General features: G+C 36.0%; 2 protein-coding genes across 2 annotated transcripts; one reads left to right on the top strand and one right to left on the bottom strand.

Moving 5' to 3' along the window:
* Nucleotides 1-4741: 4741 nt before the first annotated feature.
* GCK72_015968 (uncharacterized protein) lies at nucleotides 4742-5000 on the top strand (the record flags this gene model as incomplete). Its single annotated transcript, XM_003098700.2, has 2 exons — nucleotides 4742-4834; nucleotides 4881-5000. The coding sequence occupies 2 exons, from the start codon at nucleotides 4742-4744 to the stop codon at nucleotides 4998-5000; spliced, it is 213 nt and encodes a 70-aa protein (XP_003098748.2).
* A 3589-nt stretch (nucleotides 5001-8589) lies between these two features.
* GCK72_015967 (uncharacterized protein) lies at nucleotides 8590-12494 on the bottom strand (the record flags this gene model as incomplete). Its single annotated transcript, XM_053731239.1, has 11 exons — nucleotides 8590-8826; nucleotides 9052-9157; nucleotides 9580-9746; nucleotides 9979-10203; nucleotides 10400-10512; nucleotides 10559-10781; nucleotides 11016-11149; nucleotides 11204-11316; nucleotides 11674-11904; nucleotides 12133-12346; nucleotides 12395-12494. The coding sequence occupies 11 exons, from the start codon at nucleotides 12492-12494 to the stop codon at nucleotides 8590-8592; spliced, it is 1863 nt and encodes a 620-aa protein (XP_053586011.1).
* Between the last annotated feature and the right edge of the window lie 961 nt (nucleotides 12495-13455).

The following is a 13455-nucleotide window of genomic DNA, read 5'->3' as shown; positions in this document are numbered from 1 at the left end:
CTGAGACGGGCAGGACGCCTAGAAGAGAAGCGATGAACAAAAAAGAAGTGCGAAGCGTATAGAGACCGAGAGAAAGTGAGCGAACATCAAACGGACGGGGGGCGACGGGCGGGACGCCGCTCCCTCGTCGACGTCCTTGTCTTCTTCTTCTTCTTTTTCTCGCCATTGCATCTCGGTGTGGTCACGAGAAAAGGGGGACCGGGGGGAGCCACCCCGCCGAAATAGTATAGTGACTGCGAGAGACACCAGAGACATTTGGAAAGAACAACATGTTCGAAAAACGAAGTAGAAGATGATGATAAGGAATGTATGTGTGTGTGTGCGTGTGTGCGTCGGGAGCGATGCATCGGGGGTGTAATGAAGGAAAATTGGTTAGAGTGCGAACGAGCGGCGCCCGGCGCCCCCCGGTGGTCGATAAGGGGGTTGATATGTTGTGACATTCTGATTAGGACGACGACGACCTGTGTGTTGCAATCAACGCAAAAAAAAAGAAAAAAAAGATGGATACCCGGATACATGTCATGTCTAGCAGATTTGGAACAGGCGATTTGATAAAATGATAATGGAAAAGAATAGGAAGCAAGAATGTTTCGGGAAGACTATAATTCAGGGGAACTCCTATTGAAACAGTAATTTAGAAATGACGGAGCAATAAAATTATCTAAATTTGACCAAAATGCCAATCAAATTCATATTAAAGTGTTGAAACAGTAAAATTATTCAATTTTTTTAATCCGGCTTGTCTCTCTGTCTGTCTGTATGTCTGAATATGTGTCCAGATGTCCAGAAAACTATTTCACAGATAAAATAATTTGGAAAGTGATATCACTTACCCGATTGCCTATCAAATTGGTATTAGAGTCTTGAAACAGTAAAAATATCCAATTTTTCAAAATTCCAACTTGTCTGTCTGTCTGTCTGTCTGTCCGGATGTCCAAAAACAAAATATTTGTCGAAAACTTCAGAGACTGGAATTTTAATAAAATAGTGAATTTTTTGAAACAGTAAAAAAATAATATTTTTTGTATAAGATCCATGTCTGTCTGTGTGTCTGTGTGTGTCCGGATGTCTGGTGGATTATTTTTACAGATCAAAAGATTTTGGATAAATGTTGAACACAGCGAAGAACTGAACTTTCTGAAAAACATTTTTTTAATGAGATTTTTTTTGAAACAGTAAAAAAATAATTTTTTGTGTATTTTTCAGATCCATGTCTGCCTGTCTGTATGTCCAGATGTCCGGAAGACTATTTTCACAGAGAAAAAATTTGATGGTTAACTGAAACTAAAACTTAACTGAAAAACCGAACTTTCTGAATTTTTTTTTGAAAATTGGGATTTTTTGAAATAGTGAAAATTTACCATTTTTTGGACATTATGAATTCCCGCTCTGTCTGTCTGTGTGTACGTGTGTCCGCATGTCCGGTTGACTACTTTTACAGATAAGAACGAACATGAAGAGAACACTGAAATTTTGAAAAAAAAATTTATAAAATGATAATGTTTTGAAACAGTGAAAAATTAATATTACATAAAAGTTCTTTTTTAAAAATTCATGTATGTTCGTACATCCGTAATCCCAGAATCTAATGTCTGGTGAAATTATTAAATACGTATAAGAAAATTTAAAAATTAGAAAAAAATTTTGAAACAGTGAAAAATCGAAATTTACTGTTTCAAAATTTTCACATATTTTCTCATTTTTCTGAACATTTGATAGGTTATGTCTATGGTCTCGTCGCGAAAACCATTAAAACGGAAAAAATTCATATCCCTTTTCACCATTATCTCCCCAACACCATCTCTTTTTCGCCTTCCAAAATTTTTCAAATTTGTCCGTTCCGCCGTCGAAAAGAATGTTGCAAAAGCGACTAAACCCACCTGCCATCGAGAACATTCTCTTTTTATTTTCTTTATTTTCGAGGCCATCCGTCCCCCTTTTCTTGCGTTGTTGCTTCACGGAACGCAGTTTGAAACGTTAGGGAAGGAAGGGGAATGGCAGGAAATATGGGAAGTGAAAACGAACAAAAGAGAAGGAATAGAACATAAAATATGTGAAATTGGACGGGAATTGGTTGAAACAGTAATAGAAAGAAAAATATAGAAAAAATTGTGTCTAAAAGCTACTGTTTCAGAAAAATAATAGGAACCCTACGCAATTAAAAAAAGTAATTAGTTGGTCCATTTCGTGGCAATTTTTAAAGCCATTTTTATTCATTTTAGCGTTTTTTTAATAGTTTTAGCCATTTTAACCATTTTTTCACAATTTTTCAACCATTTTTAGTCATTTTACCTATTTTTAAAGATATTTTCAGCCATTTTAGTCATTTTAGACTTTTTTTAGCCAATTTCCAGCTACTTGAACCATTTTTAGCAATTTTGAAAGTCATTTTTAGCTTTTTCAGCTATTTTTAAGCTATTTTAGCATTTTTAGCCAAGTTTAGCCATTTTTAAGCACTTTTTTATTTATTTTAGGCCTTTCTAGCCATTTTTGGCTATTTTTAACCATGTTTAGTCAATTTCAGACACTTTTAGCCATTTTCCAGCTACTTTAAACCATGTTTAGTTATTTTTTTTTAGCTATTTTAAGCTATTTTTTGCTATTTGTAGCCATTTTTCAGTTATTTAGCTTTTTTAGCCATTTTAGACATTTTTAAGCCATTTTAGGAATTTTTTAGCCATTTTCCAGCTATTTTTATTATTTTTAGCAATTTTTTGCCATTAAGATTTTATCTTCCCAACAGTTACTGTTTCAGAAAAAAATCACAGAATATTCCAAACACATGAAAATTAGTGAACACACGTTTTAGTAATTAGCGACATATTATCTTTACAACGTCTCCCAGTATCCATTGTTCATCTGAAACAGTAAAATTTTCATATTTTCAGCATTTGAAAATTCTCTGTTTCTTAATTCTCCCATCACACTTACAAATATTGTAAGTTGATTGCTTGATTCATCTTGTTAATTATTTTGAAACAGTAACATTTTCCATTTTGATTATTAGCTCGAGACAGTTCTTACTACCGCGCTCCACCGGAATACCCTTGAAGAATGTTTCTTTTTCTCTGAGTCTCTCAATTTCGCACGCTATTTTTTTTGATTTCGGTAGAGCGCGGTGGTAAGTAACGTGCTGTAATAATATCTAGTTTTCCCACCCACCGCACACACATTCCTCCATGCTCCATGAGCACGAACGGAGCTCACACATTCGTATAGAGGGAGAAAAAAGAGCAAGGGAGGAGCAAAAAGAGTGCACATCAATATATTCTTCTTTTTTCTCTCTTTTTTTCTCCGGCAAGAAAATAAGGGTGTGCGTATGTCACCTCAGTGGAGCAAATTGCTGGGAAAAAGATGATGAATATGTCCGAAAATTATGCTGGAAGAGGAGAAGGCATATATATGGTAGAGTAAGGGGGACCATCGAAATTAGGCAAAATTTTCAAAAATATGGAGTTACTGTTTCAAAAAAATCTCTTATGTGCTACTATATTTCGCAAATTCACTCCTTGGCAAAAATAAATATTTCTATACTTAATTGCTATCAAATTGCTAGGTTTTACAACAACCAGCAATCATAAGCGGTCCAATATTTTTATCAAACACGTACGGAAGTGATACAGATGTCAAAAATCAACTGAAAAGTATATAATAGTGGGTCCGTCACAGTAGAAACTGAGCACATCGTTTTTTTTTTCTGGTCCCCCCTCAAGGTGTCATCGAATGGTAAATTTAGTGTGGAAGCTGTCAGATGCATAAGGAAATGACATCTGCTGAATATCGTTGGCCAACGGTCCAGAATAAAAAAACTGTGGAGTCTAGGCAGCGGTTGTCGTGGAAGCATGTAAATAAATGGTTGCATAATTTCTTTCTCCTGCCATTTGTTTTTTCATCTATGCTTGAATCCTTATGTAATATGAATATGTGAAACAGAATTGGAATGTTCAGTTATTTATTGTGTGAAACAATACAACTTGTTTTCAGGCAACGAATAAAATCCGGAAGTTTTTGAAAAGTCCGAAGGTCTGCCTTGGGAATGAATATTGGTTCTGCTGGAAGATCAAAGGGATACACAGTGGTTTGCTTGACTGTGTTTATAACAGCCTGAAATAACACTCATAAAAAATATAATTACAAATTTAACAATTACACTTGGAAGACTTTCTCCGAAACCCACGATAATCGGAAGAGCAGAAGTCAAGACGAAACAGAAAACGACGGCGAAGACAACCTTGAAGAACATGATTCTGAAAATATCTTTATTAGAAGAGTGTAGAAAGTGTAGAAACCAGGGAAATCTGAAACTAACCGACTATTCTATACCATCTCGTTGATTTTTTATGAGGGGAGCACCTATTGAATTGCAACTTCCGCTATTTTTCCATATAACAACATGTTTTGACATACATTGTGACACAATCCAGCTATTATATTGGATGTTTCAAGTTCAGTAGGTAGAGACAGGAAATTTGGAATAGGGTTATTTTTCACATTAATAAAATACGGAAGTGATACAGACACTGGGACTATTCTATTATTGTGTTTTGGAGAGTTTTATGAGAGGGAGCCTATTCAATAGCTGAATTGTGCCACAATATCAAAACATGTTTTTATATAAAAAAAATAGCAAAAGTTGCAATTTAATAGATGCTCCCTCATCAAAAATCAATGTTAGTTTCAGTGAAAAGTCATCAGCTCCAGATTTCTACTACACTCTTCTAATATAGATATTTTCAGAATCATGTTCTTCAAGGTTTTCTTCGCCGTCGTTTTCTGTTTCGCTTTGACTTCTGCTCTTCCGATTATCGGGGGTTTCGGAGGAAGTCTTCCAAGTGTAATTGTTAAATTTGTAATTATATTTTTTATGAATGTTATTTCAGCCCGTTGGAGACACTATCAAGCGAATCAGTGACCTGGATTCTATTATCGCTCAAATTCCTATTCGACTTCCACGACTTCCAACAACTCCACCAGCTACAACGTTTCCTTCACCAGCTTAACCGTCTACAACTGCAAGTGTTCCTATCCCATAATTTTCTGAAAACAAGTTTTATTGTTTCACATTTTTCTATTCAATCACACAATAAATAATTGAACATTGCAAGTCACTTGCTCATATTACTTTTCTATATTTTCTTCATCTTTAGTTGTTCAAGTTTTAGAACTCTAAATTAAACATCCCCACACACAGACAGACAGAGAACTTCCTAGAGATCTCCACGGTTTTACGCGTGACAATTTTATGATGAAATCATTATAAAGTAGCATGAAGTAGTTAAAGCAAAAAGAGTCAAATTGCTATTAGCGATAATTTATGTTGTTAGAATAGTTTTTCCAATTTTCCAATTTTTTCCAATATTTTGAGAACATTCACTGTTTCAAAATTTGATTTTGTTAACGTCGGAGATTTGTCTGTATTAATAAATCTGGTTTAACAATTGCTGATCTAATATAATGAATTAAAATTTAACCCGAAACAGTAAATCATAGTTTACTGTTTCAAAGAAAGTGAATATCACAGTAATACAGCTGATTCAACAAGATCCATATGCAATCAATGAATTATTAGTAAAAGTATCTAAAAAATTACTAAAAATCGTAAAACAGTAACTTTTTATTTTTTCTCTGTTTCACACGCTCCCTTCTGAAATACAGCATTGTTCCCATTCTAGTTGCAGGTCCATTTTTTCATCCCTAATTTTACTAATTAATTTTCTCCCAAAGATCACAAGACCAACAAAACCAATTAGCAACTTTTACTAAAACGGATTCAATTTTTTTCTTTTTTCTGTCTGCCAGTATAAATCCATCTCCAACTTTCTAATCCATTCTCTAAAATGCCAATCCATATCCTAGTATTTCAAATGTTTCTAATTCGTCTAGCCACTTGCTGTGCTCCTACCGTATCCAGTAGCTATCCAGTTATCACATCATCCCCTCCTGTAATTAGTACAACTACAGTACCCCGGACAGGTTCTACAGTATCCATCCCAACAACCTCACCTCCTGTATCATCTGGTAAAACCTTGAATTTTAGAATCATAAAATTTAAAAAAATTAAATTTCCAGCATGTTGTAATTATCCTCTACCCACCCCAATTAACTGGGTAAATTGTGCAGATATCACTTTTACCTGTTACCTACCGAATCTTGGATTACCTGTCACAGAAGTTAGTATACTCGGCAATTATACAACGATAACGGAATCTCAATATGATAGTTTTAAGGTTTGCAACGCATTTTTGAAATAAATAATTAAAAAATTAAAAATTTTAATTTCAGGTGAACTCAAGCGCGACTCAAGTGACTTCAATCTTAGTATGTAATCGGTCATCTAGACTATGGAATGTTGGAGGACGACCTGAGGGATATAACGCGTTTAATTGTTTGTATAGATTGAGTACTGGGGGTTATTTTATTAGGCAGGTAGCATAAATTGTGCTCTGAAATTTATTTTCGATTTTTTTAAAGACAGTTTTCTAAAGCTCAATAGTTTGTGTAAAAAAAACAGTAAAAAATTAATTTTCGAAAAAGTTACTGTTTCACATTTTTCCTTTCAGAACACCTATCTAACATGAGTTTAATCTTAATATCAAAAATGGTTTTTTTAATTAACGTGTTTCACATTTATCATAAGGACTTCAGAGTTTATAGTTGATTTAATGTTTGGCAATTAACCTTATGAAGATTAATTGAAGTTTACAAATTGTATTCGCTGTCTACTACTGAAATGAAAAATTTATATAAATTCAACACATTTTGAAACAGTATTAAGTGTTTCACTGTTTTTTCTTCAAATCACAATTTTTCTACATAAATTCAGTGGTTTCTTTATATTGATTGATTTCATTATTGACGAAGGGACACGATAAATCATAATACATTTCTGTTTCAAAATATAAATTTAAGAAACGATTTTACCCAACTTTTTTAATAAACTCAAAATACTTGTAAAGTGTTAACTAACTACAGTACTGCACTCTACAATACATATACCTGAGCCTAAATGATAAGAGTTTTGGTAAAGATAGGTTCACAAATGATCTGAAAACTGTATGATTACTATATTGGTAAACTATTTTAAAACATTTGAAACAGTATTTTTTTCTGTTTCACTCCAGTGCTGAATTGAAACAAAAGTATCGAACTCTGATGCACGCATCCTATTGTCTAACTATCAAAAAGTCGCAACTTTTTTGTTTTTATAATTTAGAAAAAAGTTAATACTGTTTCAAAAATACTACAATTTTTAAATTAATGTAATAGCAAAACGCAAGTGCAACACTATTACATCTAATTACATCTAATTAGCTGATAATTAGCCAAGTAAATATATTTCGAATTGAATTTACTTTTTTTTCTAATAAAATACTGTTTCAGCAAAATTTAATAATATTACCGCTCTTTTTATCTAACGATTGACAAATATTTGTCATTCTGTAAGGGTTTGTGTTGAGACTGTTGAAACAATAATTATATTATGATGGATAGTAAAAAATATTGAAAAAAGGGGTTTTTCAACAATTGAAACAGTAAAAAATATGTGTTTTGAAAATGTTTTTCGGACAATTTGAAAAATTTTCGATTTATTTTTGTACCACATTTTCAGGAGCACCCTTTAAAAAAAGTTATCTACGAAAAATTTGCTATTTTTTTGTAGTTGACAACTTTTTGATAACTCCACCCACTTTTGAGATACACGCGCTCAAAGTTGGGTGCGACGCAGACAGCTAGACACTCAAGCTTCTCTGCGTCTCCCACTTCAAAGCGATGTATCTCGGAAAAGGGCGGAGCTATCAAAAAGTTGTCAACTACAAAAATGTAGCAAACTTTTCGTAGATCATTTTTGTAGTTGACAATTTTTTGATTGCTCCGCCCAGTTTAGAGATACAACCTTTCCTAATCTTAATTACCCCTAATTTTTCAGCACAGCCCTCACCAACCACCTTGCCACCCAACTCATTGCTCATGTCTATCAAAAATTGGACAAATTCAATGTCACCTCACTCTGTCATAAAGATGAAATTGATTATGTAAGTGCGCTCTATTGCTACTCTGAAAATAGTGTTCAATTTCTTTCTCCCGCTTTCTTATACGCCGTGCCGACTGTCTCTCCCTCATGACTGCTTGGCGCAATGGTAGCGCGTTCGACTCCAGATCGAAAGGTTGGGCGTTCGATCCGCTCAGTGGTCAAAGTCTTTTTTATCTTTTTATCTTTTTACTTTTTTGATCAAAAAAGTGCTTAATGAGACTGTTATCAAGTGTCCCTGGATCATAAAATATTATTAATTATAAATATGCATTTTGTAGTTACCGATTCATTTCTTCCTAAATTTTACTGTTTCAAAAAATCCACTTGTTTTTTTGCAATTACTATGGTCAGTGATATGTTCTTTTTGAATTTTCAATTTTCTGCAGTAAAAACGCGAGAGCTTTTTTTTACTGTTCCACTAATTATTTTTGAAATCAAAAATCAAGATGTGACACTGAGAACCTCGGTTACTGTTGCAAAATTGTTAATTTTTAAATAAAAATTTCTGTTTCATCCGTTCTTTTTATTATAAATTAAATTTTTTATTCAATCTATTGTTAGACCTGCCAATCTTTACAAAAACACAATCGATTCGAATGTATTCGATTCGTGCAGTCCGCCGTATTTCCATATGTATCCAATCTCTCAACCTCCTCGAATTCCAGTTTCTTCGTCTTATTATCTTCGGTGACCAACGTCTCGAAATGTGCAAATATTGGGGGTTTCGTTTTCACAGCGATTCGGTATGTAGACGTGTTGATATTGGTAGTCGGGTAGAGATCAAGGTGGGAAACCTGAAAAATCACTTTTTTTGAGTGAAAAAGTAAAAATATCAAAAAACAAAAAAGTAAAAACACTTTGACCACTGAGCGGATCGAACGCCCAACCTTTCGATCTGGAGTCGAACGCGCTACCATTGCGCCAAGCAGTCATGGCAGAGAGACGTCCTGCAAGGCGTATAAGAAAGCGGGGGAAACGAAGGAAGCGCTCTTTTCAGAGTCGCAATAGAGCGCACTTACATAATCTATTTCATATTCATGACAGAGTGAGGTGAGATTGAATTTGTCTAATTTTTGATAGACATGAGCAATGAGTTGGGTGGCAAGGCGGTTGGTGAGGGCTGTGCTGAAAATTACAGGTAATTAAAATTGGGAAGGCTCGTATCTCAAAAATCGGCGGAGATATAAAAAAAAGTCAACTACAAAAATGATCTACGTGAATTTTACTACATTTTTGTAGTTGACAACGTTTTGATAGCTCCGCCCACTTACGAGATACAGTGCTTTTAAGTGGGAGACGCTGAGAAGCTAGAGTGTCTCGTTGTCTGAGTCTCTTCTACCTTTAAACGATTGTATCTCAAAAGTGGACGGAGCTATCAAAAAGTTGTTAACTGCAAAAATGTAGCAAATTTTCCGTAGATAATTTTTGTAGTTGACAACTTTCTGATAACTCCACCCACTTTTAAGCTACAGTGCTTTGAAGTTTTGTGGTGGGACGCAGAGAAGCTAGAGTGTCTGATTGTCTGTGTCTCTTCTGATTTTACTCACTCTTCTCTCATATCTTTTGTAGCCGTCCTACAAATACAGTACTGCTGCGGAATGGGAAGACGTCCACAGGTTCTTGGCGTAGATGGCTGGTGGCGGATTAGAGAGTGTCCTTTTTCATTTGGAATTTCCAGGAGGGTACGGTTAGAGAATTGAGAAGCGGGTTGGAACTGAAAATCTTTATTGAGAGGCGCAGAGAAGCTAGAGTGTTTTGTTGTCTGCGTCTCTCCCTCACTCGCCATAAAGTCTCGGTACTTTGAAAGCTCATATCTCAAAAGTAGGCGGAGCTATCGAAAAGTTGTCAACTACAAAAATGTAGCAAATTTTTCGTAGATCATTTTTGTAGTTGACAACTTTTTGATAGCTCCGCCCCTTTCCGAGATACACCCCTTCAAACATTACCTTTACAATATCCAGCAAAGTCGCTCTAGTATCATATTGAGTCTGCAATTCTTTTGCATTTTTTTGCATAATTTTTAAAATTTCTGGGTTCCTATATTTTTTGGGTACCGAAATCGACAAATATGGATTGTGCTTTTCCATCGCTCCATTTTCAGTGTCATACATGTGATAGTGGGCACGACGGAAGCCGTGGTCGGACATTAGGAAGATGAAGTAGTCGTCGAACTGAAAAATGATTTATATCAAAAGTGGGCGGAGCTAGAAAAAAGTTGTCAACTACAAAAATAATTTACGTAAAATTTACAACATTTTTGTAGTTGACTACTTTTTGATAGCTCCTTCCACTTTTCAGATACAGCGCTTTAAAGTTAGAAGAGAGGCAGACAACGAGACACTCTAGCTTCTCTGCGTCTCTCCATACCTCTTCTTCGTGCTTTTTGAAAAAATCTAAAAGTGGTGCATCCAATCGATCTAACCCAGAGATTTCGTCATGTGCAACACGGATATTCCAGATCCACGACAGTTTTGGTTGGTCTGGAACAGAATCTGCTTTTTCCAAAAGTACTAAAATTTAAATTACCGCTATACACCTCCGTAAACTGCTCGAATTGATCAATTGCAGCGTGATAAATCTCTCTACACAGAGACCGCCCTTTCAGATGTCCCTTGGTGACAGTTAACCCATCAAACTCATGAATTTTGTTGAACGGAACAAATGTGTGATCGGTGTACTGATTTTTGAACCCTTTGCAGTCCGGGAACGAGGATACAGTCTGGTAGGACCAGTCCTCGGAGTGGAGGGTCTGAAATTATAAAATTATTGCAAGAAATGAGTTCAGGAGGTCTAAAGCTTCAAAATGAGCTCCATAATGCATAGATTTGGTTGAATTTGGAAAATGGGCTACGCGCGACCGCGACGCGTGCGCGAACATTGGTCAAATTTCAATTTTGAGCAAACCTAGCCGATATGGGGCTCATTTCAAAGCTCTCAACATGAAGATTTCAAAATTTGTAGAAATTTTAATTTCAGAGCTCACCTTATATCCATGCTCCATAAAATCCTTAAACAAATGTTGCTCACCATCCAAATAGCTTTGACAAAACTCTGTCTCATTCCAATCCACTTTGATATCCGCTCCGCCTTTCAGCTTCCCAGGCTCTATTTGTTTTCCTGAATATTACTCTTAAATTGAAAAATTAAAAGTTCGAATTAGAGCGCACTTACCAAACCAGAGAGGCATTCCGTTGGGCTTACTGTTTAGCCCCACTTGACTCATAAATGGAAATTCGACGGTTTTGAAACGGGTTTTCAGGAATTTCAGTGTTTTTGGTAGGGATCTGAATGAAAAAAATGGGTTGGAGATGTTGAGAGCTTCAAAATGACCACGCGCGCGCTCTGATATTCAAAAAGTAAGGTATTTAAGGATTTTATGGATCACGGATATAAGGTGAGCTCTGAAACTTAAATTTTTGAAGTCAGCAGGTCAAGAGCTTCAAAATGAACCCCATATCGGCTAGGTTTGCTCAAAATTAAAATTCACCAAATTCTCGCGCACGCGTCGCGGTCCCGCGTATCCCATTTTCCAAATTCAACCAAATCTAGACAATATGGGGCTCATTTTGAAGCTCTTAATCTGCTAAACTCAAATTTTTTAGGGATAACCTTAAATTTTCAAATCCCAAAGAATTACCCACCGTTGCGCCATGCCAACACTCATCGAATCTATCAAATAGACCAAAACATTCGGTTTGTGCTCGTTTTTCTTTTTTTCCACCGGTTTTGCTATAATCTGAGTATGTATGTATCCGTACACTTCATATCCATTCTCCCAACACGCCGCTTCCAAAAATTCACAATCCACCGGGCCGGGTGGGAACCAATCGGTTCGATTCAGTGGCCCATTGAAGTCTATTGAATAGTAGCACCTGAAATAACCAAAAATTTGAGTTCAGAAGATCAAGAGCTTCAAAATGACACCCATATTGGCTAGATTTGGTTGAATCTGGAAAATGGGCTACGCGCGACCGCGACGCGTGCGCGAGCATTGGTCAAATTTTAATTTCAAGCAAATTTACCCGATATGGGGCTCATTTTGAAGCTCTTGACCTGTAGATTTCAAAAAACTTACTTAATTCCTATTTTGAGTCACTTACCTTGCCTTACACTCCACACCCTCTTTTTTCTTGACCACTCGCCACGTTCCATTCACCAATTCCGTATAAGGCCTCCATTTTCTATCACAATTTTTCGTGGGGTCCTCTCCCCACAGATACGGTACAATTTTGGGATCCCATGGGTCATAAGTGGCCAAAGCACAGTAATCCATAAAATTCGACAAGAGATCCGTCTGATATTGACCGTGAACTTCTGAAAAAAACGCGTCAAGGGTGCGACAGCATACTGGGGGTAAAAAACCTTCCTGTTTCCAGTAATACTCGTAAAATATATCGGAACACGCTAGAAAAGTGAATATAATAAGGATTATGTCGTAGATGGGTGTTCTGGAATGAAACATTTTGGGTGAAAATTTAAAAATTTCAAAAAATAAAATAAAAACTCACTTTTTTAAATTCCGCTGGGTAATTGAGTGTTGAAATTGTTTTCTAAGTTCTAAAACATAATTGTTTAATTTTTTTTGCAGTTGAAAAGCAACTCACTTCGAATAATTCTTTTGAGAGTCATCGAGTAAGATCTAAAATCGATTTTTATGTATGGTCAACTATTCCTAACACGTCTCACTGATAAGAAGTGCTCAATTACTGATAAGAAGAGCAAATGTACCTGTTGTATCCTTTACTGGAGTGTGAGTCAGACGGTGTTTCTAATTCGGAACTTTATTAGAACTGATTTCTATAGAGAAATGAATACAAGGATAATCGGGGCACGTGACTAGGGTTTCACGTTGAGGTTTATATACCTCACGGTATAACAGTACCTATAAATTGGTCTTAAATTGAGCACAAACTACATTCAACGAGTGAAAAAGTAAAAGCAAAAAAGAAAAAACACTTTGACCACTGAGCGGATCGAACGCCCAACCTTTCGATCTGGAGTCGAACGCGCTACCATTGCGCCAAGCAGTCACCAGGGAGAGACGGCCGGCAGGACGTATAAGAAAGCGGGGGAAGGGGAGAGCTAGGCGGCGGCGGCGGCGGTGTGCCTCATTTTAAAATTTTTTGAAAAAATAACTGAAAAATGGGTTTTTTGTCAACTTTTTGTAGTTTTCCGGACTAAAAACCTGATAATTCAAAATTTCCGTCAAAAAATGCCTTTAAAAACGGTAACACTTATGTTTTCTAGACGTTTTTATTAAAGCAACACGTGAAACATTAAACAATTTAAAGGAGGTGAGAACTCAAAAAAAAATGTTGGCTCAAAATTCGGTAAGTGATTGCTCTGTGGGACCCGAACACATGACCGAACGCGCATGGGTACAAAACCGCAACCGGCTGAGCTACACGGTCGAGAACGCAGCT

Source organism: Caenorhabditis remanei, chromosome IV (assembly GCF_010183535.1).
Source record: "Caenorhabditis remanei strain PX506 chromosome IV, whole genome shotgun sequence".
Classification (NCBI taxonomy): Eukaryota; Metazoa; Nematoda; class Chromadorea; order Rhabditida; family Rhabditidae; genus Caenorhabditis; species Caenorhabditis remanei.
Note: the sequence above shows the minus strand (reverse complement) of the source record. Positions and strands in the feature narration are given on the sequence as shown.